This window comes from Xenia sp. Carnegie-2017, unplaced genomic scaffold (assembly GCF_021976095.1).
Source record: "Xenia sp. Carnegie-2017 unplaced genomic scaffold, XeniaSp_v1 HiC_scaffold_52, whole genome shotgun sequence".
Classification (NCBI taxonomy): Eukaryota; Metazoa; Cnidaria; class Anthozoa; order Malacalcyonacea; family Xeniidae; genus Xenia; species Xenia sp. Carnegie-2017.
Genome location: NW_025813518.1, coordinates 11436 through 25191, shown reverse-complemented (window position 1 = coordinate 25191; position 13756 = coordinate 11436). Strand labels below are relative to the sequence as shown.

Below are 13756 nucleotides of genomic sequence, written 5' to 3'. Positions count from 1 at the left end.
AAATTCACACATTCCTATCATTATCGCTTACATTGTCTTAGCACTGATTGGCTGATCACTATTGCAAAATACAAAATATCAAACTGTGACGCATAAAAACCTGCCCGGTAAACTTCACTGGGACATGGGTACAAGATTTTATGAAGGTTGACACTTCAAAGGTTACAATTATACAATTATATATATTATAATTTTCTATGACCACAATTTAGAACCATGGATGATAAATGTGACTTAACTTGCTCGAATGAGGAAAGCGAAGGATTAGATCCAAGAATTCAGGTAACATATTTCCATTTGAGGATTTTATAAGAAGCGAAAATCTTAAACATAGACACGTAGGTTTAATTTGCTTCATGCTACCGGTACTGGTAATGTTGTTCGTACGCATATGCGCAAATTAGATAATTATTATTTTTCAGCATAAGCTCAACATATAAAGCATAATATTATAAGAGCTGTATTTCTATAACTTATCATGAAATTACGCATAGAGAAATCTAAAAATTTCATATGTTGTTCTTCAGGAGCAATTGGATCGGCTGAATGGCTTCTGTACTTCAGTTAATCATTTAGAAATGGAATCAAACGTAAGTTACGCTAAGGTTACATCATATACGTAGAATTGAGTTGAGCTTTGGTTTAAGTTTACGAACGTATTTTAATGGAAACAATAAACAGTGGTTAAAGTTACATATTACAAAACAATTCTTAATTATTACACTTGCCAATCATAACAAACTTCTAATTTCAATAAATCGCAACATTCTTAATTTCGAAACCTACGTAACATATTGTTTCAGTGTAACAGTTTTGTACTATATTGTTTCATTAAGTTGCTAGGTACTGTTCAAAAGGTTCAAACTTGTAATGTGGTAATTGTTTTTAATACCACTTTGTTTTAATAAATATGCACTATCTATTCAATAAATGAGCTATTTCAAAGGAGAGCAAAGAGTCATCATCCGTTTTAGTATATCTCATTAAATGAAGCAGTAGCCAAATCTCTTGTGAACTATGACATAAACGGATCCATGGTACTTAATGCAACTTTGCTTTAAGTTTGTTTTGTTCTTAAGTGAATGTCTAAGTTGTTTTTATTTTCAAGAATGATAAAATGTGATGAAAATTTTGCCACATGTATAATCAATGTTTAAAACATTTCAGGTGGCTTAGATGTCCTATCACTTTTGAGAATATGTATTTCGTTTTCTGAGTCTGTGAATATTTCATCCTTGTGAAAATCTTAATTTGTTCTGTGAAGTAGCATTTTCCAACTCAAAACACTTTTGCAGTTTGCTCCAAAACTGTTTTCAGTACTGGGAGATTTTTATGTATTTCTGTTAAACATTTGGCTGATCTTCATTTTCATCGTGAATTCCACTTGCTTTCTCTTCTGGATCAGATTTTGGAAACTTCAATTTTTTTATGTTTTTTTAAATCATGAATCATTACTTTAATAGAGTTTTCTACATATGTAGTTTGCTATGTACTTATGTCATGTAGAGTACCACAGTACATGTGCAATGCATGTACAATAGGCATACAATGCACATTCTTATGCAACACATAATATGCTTGTACAAGATGGAAAATGGACATAAAGTACCCAAACAAGGCACATATAATGGAGATATAATGCATGTTCATACACAAGAAATAGTTGCTGTAGATATGCACAAAACATACAATATACACAAACAATTTGTACAGTACACATACAATGAAACAATGCACTTAATGTCCACATTTGATATCTGTGATTCTTATCCATACCACCTGGATAGAAGCAAAACTTGACCTAAATTTTGAGTCACTTACACCAACCACTACAATTTGCAACCATATGCTAAAAATTGACATGTTTATGCGACCATCTGCCAAATGTCACAAACCACAAATTTTTTAATCCCAAAGTGATTGTGCTAATGTGAGAAATTCCACTTGTTTTCAAACTTTTAATCGGTATTTGAATTTCATACTCAATAAGTTCGAATTACTTTTCTGTGTTACCTATTTAAGTCACTATAGCTACATTGTGGCAAAGATGGTGCAAAACTTGTAATGTTTTTTGTAAAGTTCCTATTACCATACCTGTCAACTGTGTGGTGAAAAAAGCAATTTTTTGCATTAAATTATTCAACAATAACGCAAGAAACAAAGAGTTGAAAAAACACAATCTGAGATTAGCAACCACACGTCATGACCATATTGTCATGAGACAATTTTGTATTAATTTTTTTGTGAACAACATATACAACTATATACTTGGGATGTTTTCTCTAGATTGACCTGAGATTGATCTTTTGTGACATTTTTAATTTTATTTAGGAGGCACAACGACTTCATCAACAAGTTCTTTCATCAGCAAATGAGCAATTACAACAGAAACGCAAGGAACTTGGGAAATGTGTTGATAGAGCTCTACCATTTTATGTTGCCAAAAGCGATGCTAGACAGGTAAAATACTAAGTATGTATGTATATAAAAGAACTAAAATACTCTAGTATTGTAGTTTATGTACTAAAATAATCTTTGGTGTCCATATTTTTAAATTATAACTGGATATCTTATGTGTGTGACCAGGGTGCGAATTAGTTTAGAAAAAACGATGTGCAAATTTTTTCGACAAAAATTTTTCTCCAGAGGCATAATCAAATGATATTACATTAATTATTATACTGCACTATTTACTAAATTAACATTTTTAGAACGTAATATTTTTTTAACATTTTATCAACGTATACATTTTTACAAGTTATCATGTTATAGTACACGACTAGTTACTTTCTGACGAGTCTTGGTCCGAAAAATAAGCATGTTTGCTGCAGCTTGATGCCTCTAACGTATCGACTTTCTTCTTTCGCTTCTCTGGGTAAGCATGGCCTCCATATCCAATCCTTCGTTTCTTTTGTTCATACCACTGCTCTATTGCGGGAGCGGACCACTGATGGACCCTCCTCACTAATTCGCTGACTGTCCAATCTTCCTCTTGACATTCTGTTACGTAGGTGTGGCTTTATTTTGGCCATTGTTGAGAACATTCGCTCAACCACAGCATTAGACATGGGCGTAATTAATAACAGTTCCACAATGTTAAGAACGTTTAAAACTTTTCTTTACTAACTGGTGAAGAGAGAATGGCAGCCCAAACATCTAAGTATGGTATAGCTCTGCCATACGTCTCTGAAATCAACAACTTAAGCCCACTCCATTCTTCTGTCAGCATCGTATCGTTCGACACATCCCATACGTTATGCTTCAAAAGCTGAATGAAGTGGTCGACAAGTAGCGTAACCGATTCGTCTCCATAGCTCACCAAATTAACTTCCTCACCTGGCCAAGACTGGGTGTCTATAATTGGACAAAGGTGTTTGTAAACTGGTGTCTCTTGAAGATCACTAAAGCGATTGCCCAAACAGAGGATAATCGCATCTATCCACTCTTGTCGTTGTCCCGCAGCTCCATTTAGTGCACGGGGATAATTTGTGAGCACAACACCTTGATACGAAATCTGGTTCTTGTCGTCACCAGTAGGTTTGCAATCCTTCCTAAATTTATCGGAAGTAGCTTTGCCAAATGTACTACCTTGAAGCTTGACCATAGTCCAGTCAAATTCCTTGATTCTCCTTAAAGCTTTAACTGGATCATTGTCGTCAGTTATCACTGTAGTCCAAGAGACAAAACACGCAAAGGACCAATAATGTCCACAAAGATAGAAGCATACATTGGGAAACGAGCGTCTTTCCATTTAGCTAGGAATCCATTTATCTTCTGCTTTTGTGCATCAGGTGAAGTAGTTGCGGCCTACATAAGAAACAAAAAGTAACATATTACATGACATTAAATAATTTAATAAAAATGCTTATTACTGTTATTACAGGCAAACTTTATTCTAGAAAATTTAAGGAGGCGATGCAAATTTGATGGAAAATAGCAAAAGTTGGAAAATTAGCCATTTTTACCTGTTCAAGATGCTGCATATACATGCCGTAGTTCTCCAGGAAAACCTTCGTGGCGCGCACTTTGTGATCTATCCACCTTGTCCCACTTGCTTTGATGAGCTTATAGACAGTTTCTCCATACACTTCAGCTAGTTTTTTCAGCTCTCTCAGTTTCTTCGGTGACTTCTGGTACAGAGAAAACAGTTGACGCATTATTTCATCTACTTGTGCAAAAAACGTAGCCTTGAATGCGTCGGCAGCAGCAAATTCTAGACGGTGATTGAAGCAGTGGACGACAGTGAGCCAAGGAGCGACTTCTTTAGACGAGCTTCTAAACCAGTATTTCTCCCCATATTAAAACTTGCCCCATCTAGACCAGTTGCAGCTAGTTTCGATTCAAAGTTTGTAATGCCAAAACGGGCAAAAGCTTCGTTCATAGCTTCCTTCAGCCCTGAAGCATCTTCGTTTTCAACTGTTTCAACCGTCATCAATTAGCAAGTACTATGACCGTTCTTATTCACATATAATACGTAAAATAATTATTGTGATTTTACACTGGTATCGGTGCTGCCATCGCACAAAACTGAAAAATATCTTTAAATACCTTTAAATCTTCATCAAGATTTCCTTTTATGACCTCAGAAATGTGATCTGACAACTCAGCGGCTGATCGGTCTGTTCGATACGATTAACCTAGATCAACGCCTCCCTTCTCCAGGACCTTGCAAATGGGGATATACTTTTTGAAAGGCAACTCAGAATTCATATGATTCACCACTGCGTTTTTCTTTACAACAGCTGATCCTGTTATGAATGTGCGAGAGAAATTTTTTGCGCTTGTTATTCTGTCCTCTTTGTTTCCACAAATTTACAGCGCAGTGAATTCACCACTTGGCCATCATTCTCGTATTCAAGCCAGTCGGCATTTAATGTTTCTATCCATTTTTCTACTGTGTTAATTTTGCTAGTACAACCTTTCGAAGAAGAAGCCATCATGGCAAGAAAAACAAAAGCGACAAGAGAAACATGCACCGCATATAGCTACTTTTGTCTTCTGATTATCTAATACGTTTTATTGATGCTTACTTATAACAAAAAATATTTTTGTTATATTACAAACTATGCGTAAAAGCAAAAAATACGGTTAATCAAGGTTGCCAGTTTGGTTTCGCTCCCAAAAATCTTTTTGGCTTATTTTTCAAATTTGAAAATTTTAAAGGTTTTTTTTGGAATCAGAAGGAAAATGTCTCCTGATTTTATCGAAAACACTCAAAATAGCTATGATGCCAAAAAAAGTAATGATGCACAAACTACAAAACAGCGCAATGCAAAAATTAATATTTATAAATGAATTACATCCGTATATGGTCAGAAGAACCATGTATGTCAACCAGTATGTCGACTGTTGACAGACTTTCCAGTCTCAAAGTGACGACGTTTTTCAATTTGATGACATTGTGTCAACATGGCCAATTACATGGCTTAAGATTTTAAAAACTTTTTTTTTCAATATATGTTATAGTAATTAATGAAAAACTTTTTTTGCACATCGTTTGAAAAAGTGATGTGCAATTATTTTCATTTTAGCCAAAACGATGTGCAAATTGCACATTGCACACCGTTAATTCGCACCCTGTGTGTGACTGTTGTATATATGTCTTTGTTATTATTATTTTATTCTGTTGTGTCTAAAATTGGTTGTATGCTATGTGACAATATGTGCAAAACTCCTCATTAAATTGCTTATGAAAGTGCAAATGAAAATAAAATTTTTCGTTGTTAAATTTTTTTTATTTAACGAAGCTTTTGAAATAACAGTAGACCCTTTTAAACTGTTCAGACTCATTTTTTTATTCTGGTGTTTTTGTGGCCACTTGTTGTGTAAACGTGATCTCTGGTCGTGTAAACGTGATCTCTGGTCATGTAAATGTTACATTGAAAAATAGCTATGTCAATTTTAGCTTTAAAAGAGATGTACAAGTACACTAAGTACATTTCAAGGAAGTCTACTGTCATTTACTTAATATAAAGTCAAGGAAAATTCAGATATTTTAGAACATTTAAGTTATCTAACATTAAATTGATTGTACAAAATAGTGTTTTGTTTTTTCATGGATTTATTGATTTCGCTGTTTTGTTTCTCATTTAAGGCGTTTAAGCAGCTCCAAAAAACAGCAAGTGACTGCGAAAGAGCCAATGAAAGATATAAATCGGCCAAAATAAGGGTAGCAGATCTTGAAAAAATAATGACAAGTGAAGGTCGAGTGTTTGATGCAGCTCTACAAGAATTACTTAATCATGCCACACAGGAGGTAAGAAACATTTACTGAAAAAAACAGAAATTTTTTAAAAGTTTAATGAATGTGTAGGTACCTAACGCACATCGGGTGTATTTCTTTAAATCTTACTTGGTGCGTATTTTTTGGCGGTGAAGGAGATCGTGTGCATCTCTCAAGAAAAATTCTAAAATGGCATTACGGACTGTAGAAGGCAATTATGTATTTTATACTACCACATTTGCAAACTGTTGTATATTAGTGATTCGCTCGTCTTTGGTAATATTTGGATGATGATTTATGAAGTTTTGTTGGTTATTAAAAGAACTGTACAACTATACAATTATAGGAATTATAATTTACTTTGCTTTATAAAAAATTCTTAAAAATCTAATAACTCTTTCATTACGCAAGGTTCACTCATCTGCAAGTCTATAAATCTACAATAGCCCGAGGCCCTGGGACCTTTAGCTAGGACAATAATGCACCCCCCGGGAAAACCTGCACCCCTCCTGTCAAATGAGCATTGATCCCCTGAATCTTATCGTAATTACTCAATAAGAATAATTGGCATCATAAATAAAAATTGAATACTTCTGAGTTTTAAATACTTAGTGAAGAATAACAAACTTAAAAATTACTGAAAAGAATAACACGTTGTGTTCATTTTTTGTATATTTGACAAAAGATTTTACTGCGGATGGTTTTGTCAAAAAAACTGCAAAGGAAAACATCAACCAGTCATTTATGTTAATAAATATTACCCATGAAACATTGGCATACATTTTATTTTAGTCGTAGTTATTGAAAGAAAAGAGTGATAGGTTTAGGTTTGAAAAATATATCAACTTATTGGCGCTGATTATTATGCATTTGTTTACCTAAGGTAATGGAAGCTGCCGAACTGAAAAGAGAAAGTAGTTGCTCACATCACCAAGCGACAACCAATTTTCAAACATTACAAAAGAAAGTTAAAGAAATGAACAAAAATTTAAGAGGGGCGATTTTGAAATCAAGGTATTTTTGCCATAGGCGATGAATTTTTTTATTGTAGTTTACAATTATTTCACTACCATCAATTTTTTCCCCTTTTAATTGATGAATATTACTGAAGCATGTTCAAGCAAATTTATGAGAGTCAATTAGTTGAAAAAAATCATGATTTTCATGTGCCTTAAATGTTTCATTTGCATTTTTTGATTTGTTTAGAGGATATTTCGAACTGAAAGCTGCGTCAAATAGACAACTAGAGGTTCGTAAACCTTCGGATTTGTTTTTGCGATAATTCTATTTTATATAATGAGGTAATGACAACCGATGTTTTGGTGAGGGATTTAGCATTTTATAATTGTGCTTTAACCCAATATATTTTTGAATGCATTTTGTTCTACATTCAATGCGTGAATTTCTTCATTTTTTAGCTACATAAACAAAGAGTATTTTCACTTAACAAGGATTTGCGCGTGGCAAAAGAAGAATATGCTGTTGCGTTGCAGTCACTTGAAAAGATCAGTGATGAAATACATCGTCTTCGTAAGAAAAATAATTTCAATAAAGATTTGACTTTGTTGCTTCGTGAAAACGGAGTTGGCGCCGAGTCAATGAACCCAATACTAAAAGAAGAGTCACTTTATCATAACGATTTGATTCTTGGGGAAACAGTTGAACTAGAACCAAAATCTAATTTTGATTTTTCTTATATTTTTACTGATGACGAAGAAGAATTTGATTCTGAAAGTGAGGACACATTAAGTAAAGATTTCTTTTCCAGAGGTGAGAGGCCGTCTGTTTCGGGAAGTGAAGGAAACAGTAAAGATGAGACTAGTTTTTCTGATATTGATCTAACTTAATGGAAGGAGATTAACAAATAATCATGGAGTATGTTTTTTGTGGAAAACTGAAAATACACAATTGATCTTGCAACGTAACTGCCTTCCTAAAAGTGTCACTTGTGCATGAACACTTGGCAATTTTCTTTTTATCGTTCTTGTTTTCTTTATATTCTATATGAAGGCTACTAAGTAAGTTTATGAATGTTTTATGTTTTTTTGCATATTTTTACATCACTATAATCAATTAAAATATAGAGATAAAATATATAATGATGTTAGTGTAACACTAAGTAATAATTTTTTGTACATAAATAAAAAAATGACATTCAAATTCACATATAATGATTATAGTTTTATGATATATTAAATTTATCCATTATATTAGCACTGTAAATTATTTTGATATGCGTTTGGTGTATGTGCTATAGTCCACTATTTAAGTACACTGTTCTCATTAATTACCCACATGCGACAATAAAAGTTTCAGACGATACATCGTTATCCATCAAATACATCATTATCCTATACTTTATATTCTTCAGTTCAGCTAACCATTTACTAAGCTTTAATTTAAAAAACTATCATTAAAGTACAAATTCTTTGAAAACTATTATTTTTCCCTATGTTTGCTCTTAAATCAGGGCCGTGGGAAGATGGTGAAAGTATAGGTGGCGAAAGGGTCAACAGTCCACAAGGAACGCTAAACGTGACAGCATTTCCTATAGGAGCGCTTAGATAATCAGTACTTCGTAGGCCGTCATCTTGAACTCAAATAATTTAAAATTGATCACGTTTTTGTGATCAATACATTGGAAAAGGAAGTAGTTTCTTTGGAATACATATATTTTTGATTGTATGAAGATAGATGCACGTAAGAACAAGGAAAAAGTAAATTAATTCTAACTCCACATTCATTGGCGTTCACGTAAGCATCGTGGTAGTTAAATTCAATATTCTATTTCAATAATTATATTGCAATTATTTAATTTCAATCTATCAATCTCTGTTTCTAAACGCCATCCAAGTTAGTGCAAACATCAGTTCGATTATTTGGCTTCAACGTCACCATACATACGTACGTACACGTCAACTTTTATGACGAAATGAACATCTGGCTTCAACGTCACCATACATACGTACGTACACGTCAACGTTTATGACGAAATAAACATCATAAATTAAGATTGAAATCATTGTTAGAGAATGTTTATTTTCATTGATCATGGGATTTTTCCAAATTTTTCATCATGAAAGTAATCATCCAAGAAAAAACTTAAATTGAAAAATGGTTGATTCACATAAGTATATTATACACAGATAATCAACAACAGAAAAATCAATAACTGCAACTCATCACCTGTACCAATAGTAGCAATAAGGAATTGTTGTCAGGTGCCAGACAGCATGTGCATCTAAAATTCCCCAGATAGGTGGAAAGTCACAAATCTAAAATAATAAAGGTTCGATAATTTGTTCATTAATTCTAAATGTACGTAATAGCTACAACACGATCTTAAAGTGACTTACTAACCTCAAGGACAATCAATAACACCAAAGAGATATTGATGAAAGCACATTTCCATACGTAAGGACGAGAAATTCTGTTCTAGTAAAAACGAGACAAGAAAAATTTCAGGATTCACAAGCGATGACGATTCATTGGAAAAGAGCAGACATTTCCCACAGTTATGAGACATATTCCACAATTCTGCAGCATTTGCAGCACATTGTAGCAATGGCAACCTGTATCACAAATACATCATTATCCACAGTTGTGCAGCATTTGCAGCACATTGTAGCAATGGTAACCTGTATCACAAATACATCATTATCCACAGTTGTACAGCATTTGCAGCACATTGTAGCAATGTCAACCTGTATCACAAATAAATCACTATCCACAGTTGTGCAGCATTTGCAGCACATTGTAGCAATGTCAACCTGTATCACAAATACATCATTATCCACAGTTGTACAGCATTTGCAGCACATTGTAGCAATGGCAACCTGTATCACAAATACATCATTATCCACAGTTGTGCAGCATGGAAACACTTACGTAAAAAGACCAGGAGAGCCACCCTAATACATTGACAAGACCTAAAACAAGAATTAATAAAAATGTAAAAACACCATTCTTTATTTTTTCTAACTGAGACACTAACATAAAGAGACGATTTTAGGCCAGATGATTTACTAAATATCAATGACAATTAACGTTACGTACCAGCAGCCAACGTTACTTTCATGTTATAACCATAATCAAAACGCACGAAGGAAAGGTAACCACAGTGACAAATGAATAAAATGAAGAGAAGAAGACCAAAAAAACGACATCTGAATAAACACAAAAAAGCAAGACATATTTGTGAGTCATCGATAGACTAATAAATACTGTACATGTATATCTAAATGCGACAAAAATTTTCAATTAACGCCAAAGCAGCAGAGGAGTACTTAAAAAAAGATGCTAAAATATAAGCTCTTCTAGTAAGGTTGTAAAAGTTTTAAAGTACTTTTGTAAAGGTGTAAAACAACTTATTGTTTTAATTATTTAACTTTAAAGCATGAAATAAAAATGAATAAACACACCTCTGATGATGCTGTCTGCCAAAAGTCCTATAAAATTGCAATAAACGAGTGTTATTTATCATGTCCAATATTATTTATGAAACCTTGCACTTGCATGATTAATTTTATTCTTCCTAACTCCATATCTGTTATTAATTTTTGACAAGCAAACGTAACATACTGAACAATAAGTTATCGAAGTAAAAGTGAGCACTAATGATTGATTTTAATTCCAGTGGAAATTTTTTCTCTCCAATTTTGATAAATTGTTTTTAGATATACTTTTTGAGAACGTACGTAGGTAAACTTAACATTTGGGTACAAAAAAATACTTAATTAAAAAATTGACTCTTTTCTATTCAGACTTGTTTCTTATTTTTATTCCACAAATACAAACGTTGCTACAGTTTCATCCATAATGTAAGATAAAATTACATCAAAAAGCTAAATTTTTTCTGAGAAAGTTATTTTAAAAAATTTGCTATTGTCTCTACACAAATATTCAACCTAAGTTATGTATTGTTGCCAAATTTACACAAAATGCTAATGTAATCTAAACTTAATTTTACTTGATGGATGTTTAAATATTAGCATATTAAAATTTTATAAACCATTTTACATTTCATCCAAAATCACATCATCCTATGTATTGCATTTAGTCATAAACATGTTAATACCTTACAAAATATGAGTAGATAGATACTAAAACCAACGATGTTCCACAAAAATAATCCATTCTCTATAAATATATAAATAAAACAGCTTGAAACTACCTACATGTATGAAGCTCTTTGAAGAATTATGATGTTACAATATATAATATGTAAATAATCATTGAAAAATGAATATTTTAACAGATCATTTTAGTGTTGATTCTAGTGTTGGTTTTGTAGTGTTTTGTAGTGTTTTATTGATATTTGACTATTTATCGACATTGTACATATACATAAGTGACATTGTAGACATACATAAGTGACAATATTTCTCATATTAAGGTCTCCATAAATGACTATAGGTAGTTGCAATCTATTGGCTACCACTATGATGATCACATGCAAAATAAGATATGTATGTGCTGCACAAAAAAATAAAATAGAGTGAGTTTAAGTCGCTTACTTCAGTGAATACAAGATCTCTTGTGTGAAAAATTATTGACCAAAACCAAGCATGTATACTGACCTATAAATGGTAAATATGTCTTTAGTCTAAAGTACTTTATGCAAAATATAAAAATGACATTAAATAAAATAAATACCTTGTTATACAACCACCAAGTAGAATACATAGAATAATTAGGATTGACATGTTTTCTATACATTCTCCAGCCAAAGTAATGTCCAAGAGCATTGCCAATTGAGAATATTGTGGATGCTGGTTCTTGAATTCCACCAAGCCGAATAAAAGGCCACTACAAAATCAATAAATTTTAAGGGTTTCTGGGGTAAAATTTAAAATATAAAAAAGGAAATGGCAGAAATAAGTCATGATTGTAGTTGCCACATATAAAAAAACTAACCTTGCCATAAAATTGTTCAACATTCAATCCTCTTGAAATAGAATTATGAGTAATTTCATGCATACAACTATACTTGCACTCGTCAGAACATTTCCAACCAAATAAACTTAAATAATATGGTAGCTTTCCTGGATAGGTCTCAGTATAACGACAAGATGTCATACAATAGCTCAAGCATACTCTAAAATCTTCTCTACGGTCACCACTAGACCCAGAAGTCATAGAGTTTAGCCATGATAGGCTATAAAAAGTAAAGAGTATACACTTATGATAACTTGACATTATCGTAACATCTCTGATCCCTTCAAATGTACTTTATTTATAAGTTGTCATCGTCGACCACAAATAATTCTTCTTGTGAAAATGGCATCATTGTTTCAGCATTTAAACTCAAACACCAAGACAAACATTATTGCTTATTTCACCAGAGATACGTGTTTCACCTCGAAGTGCAACTGCTCACTTCACTTGTGCAATGTCAAAAATAAAACACAAGAAATGGAAACACAATTTGAGTTATAATGTTTCAATTTCTATCAAATTTTTCAAAGTAGAACAAAAAGAAGACTGAGACTAAGCAATTTTCAGGCAACCGTGCTTACTTCGTAAGTTATTTGTTGCTATAATTGAAAACTATTGATAGTAATACTGACATATGTTACTAATAGAGGGCTCTGATTGTATGTGGTTATTTATGTTGCATTCATAGAAGAACGCATGCGCAAAAAAATTGATTTCTCTGTCTATGAAGCGTTTTCCATTGCCAGGTAGACTACTTTTTTTGTTTCACTATTCTCGAATTTTCACCTTTTATGGAATAAATATAACCAATTACTAACTATTGCATTCCTTGGTGGGGTAATGCCGTCCAAGAGATTTATGGAAACTTTGTAATTGTACCAACACACCTCCGCATGTAGCGATCCAGAGCAAAGTATACAACCCCTAAAGAACATCTTAGGAATTTCCAAAGAATATAAAATAACTTTTATGCTTATCAATTTGCTTCTGTGATTTTAAGTAATTCCAAGAAAAAATTGTTACATTTATAACGTCATTTGACTTGCTCCTGGATTTGCATACTAGCTACTGTATCAATACATGTGCCGTATACGTATGAAAAACATGTTTAAAACATATAAATAAAAAATGAAAACCAATGGAGATTTTATGCTTGGTTGATAAATGCAAATTTTCTGCACGTTATTTCTCAAAAATACGAGCGTATAAATTTAACCCAGTAGACAATAATGAACGTCCATGAACTTTCTCGCGAAGAATGGATGAAAACTCTTGAATAGTTCATTGCAGAACTGATAGGTGCTTGAGACTTCAAGTAAAAGACCACAATTATGCGCAACCAGCCGACGGTCTAAACCATTTAATTCGGTTAATGTGGTTTCCAACTTCATTTTCGGCAGAACCACATTGACTCCAGTAGTGAACTAAAGAAATGCAATGACGTTACTTACAAGAGATTTAACGAATATTGTCAAGTAGTCTAACGTTACGTGCTCTTTGTCAATTTAGTAACTTTATCCTGTGTAGGCTTCTTTCACCACAGAACAAGAGAATGTTTAACATGTTCTGGAATTTTGTACATTGACCTTCAACAAT

At 32.8% G+C, this 13756-nt stretch overlaps 2 protein-coding genes across 2 annotated transcripts; one reads left to right on the top strand and one right to left on the bottom strand.

The window, feature by feature from the left end:
• Positions 1–113: 113 nt before the first annotated feature.
• Positions 114–8545, top strand: LOC124456530 (SH3 domain-binding protein 5-like). Its single transcript, XM_047006953.1, has 7 exons — positions 114–282; positions 528–590; positions 2332–2460; positions 6095–6256; positions 7107–7237; positions 7430–7472; positions 7642–8545. The coding sequence occupies exons 1-7, from the start codon at positions 217–219 to the stop codon at positions 8068–8070; spliced, it is 1023 nt and encodes a 340-aa protein (XP_046862909.1). The 5' UTR covers positions 114–216; the 3' UTR covers positions 8071–8545.
• A 332-nt stretch (positions 8546–8877) lies between these two features.
• LOC124456528 (post-GPI attachment to proteins factor 3-like) lies at positions 8878–12736 on the bottom strand. The gene is made up of 10 exons (XM_047006950.1): positions 12140–12736; positions 11879–12031; positions 11740–11802; positions 11301–11362; positions 10645–10671; positions 10280–10389; positions 10112–10152; positions 9584–9658; positions 9410–9498; positions 8878–9324 (listed from the first exon to the last, which is right to left on the bottom strand). The coding sequence occupies exons 1-10, from the start codon at positions 12419–12421 to the stop codon at positions 9273–9275; spliced, it is 954 nt and encodes a 317-aa protein (XP_046862906.1). The 5' UTR covers positions 12422–12736; the 3' UTR covers positions 8878–9272.
• Between the last annotated feature and the right edge of the window lie 1020 nt (positions 12737–13756).

What these genes read in the sequence shown, in the direction of transcription:
- LOC124456530 (XM_047006953.1), top strand. Translation starts at nt 217, where the DNA reads ATGGATGATAAATGTGACTTAACTTGCTCGAATGAGGAAAGCGAAGGA. An exon ending in GATTAGATCCAAGAATTCAG is followed by an intron (nt 283 to 527) that starts GTAACATATTTC and finishes GTTGTTCTTCAG; the next exon opens with GAGCAATTGGATCGGCTGAA. An exon ending in TTAATCATGCCACACAGGAG is followed by an intron (nt 6,257 to 7,106) that starts GTAAGAAACATT and finishes TGTTTACCTAAG; the next exon opens with GTAATGGAAGCTGCCGAACT.
- LOC124456528 (XM_047006950.1), bottom strand. Translation starts at nt 12,421, where the DNA reads ATGTCAAGTTATCATAAGTGTATACTCTTTACTTTTTATAGCCTATCA. An exon ending in CTTGGTGGTTGTATAACAAG is followed by an intron (nt 11,803 to 11,878) that starts GTATTTATTTTA and finishes TACCATTTATAG; the next exon opens with GTCAGTATACATGCTTGGTT. An exon ending in TGTTATTGATTGTCCTTGAG is followed by an intron (nt 9,499 to 9,583) that starts GTTAGTAAGTCA and finishes TTATTATTTTAG; the next exon opens with ATTTGTGACTTTCCACCTAT.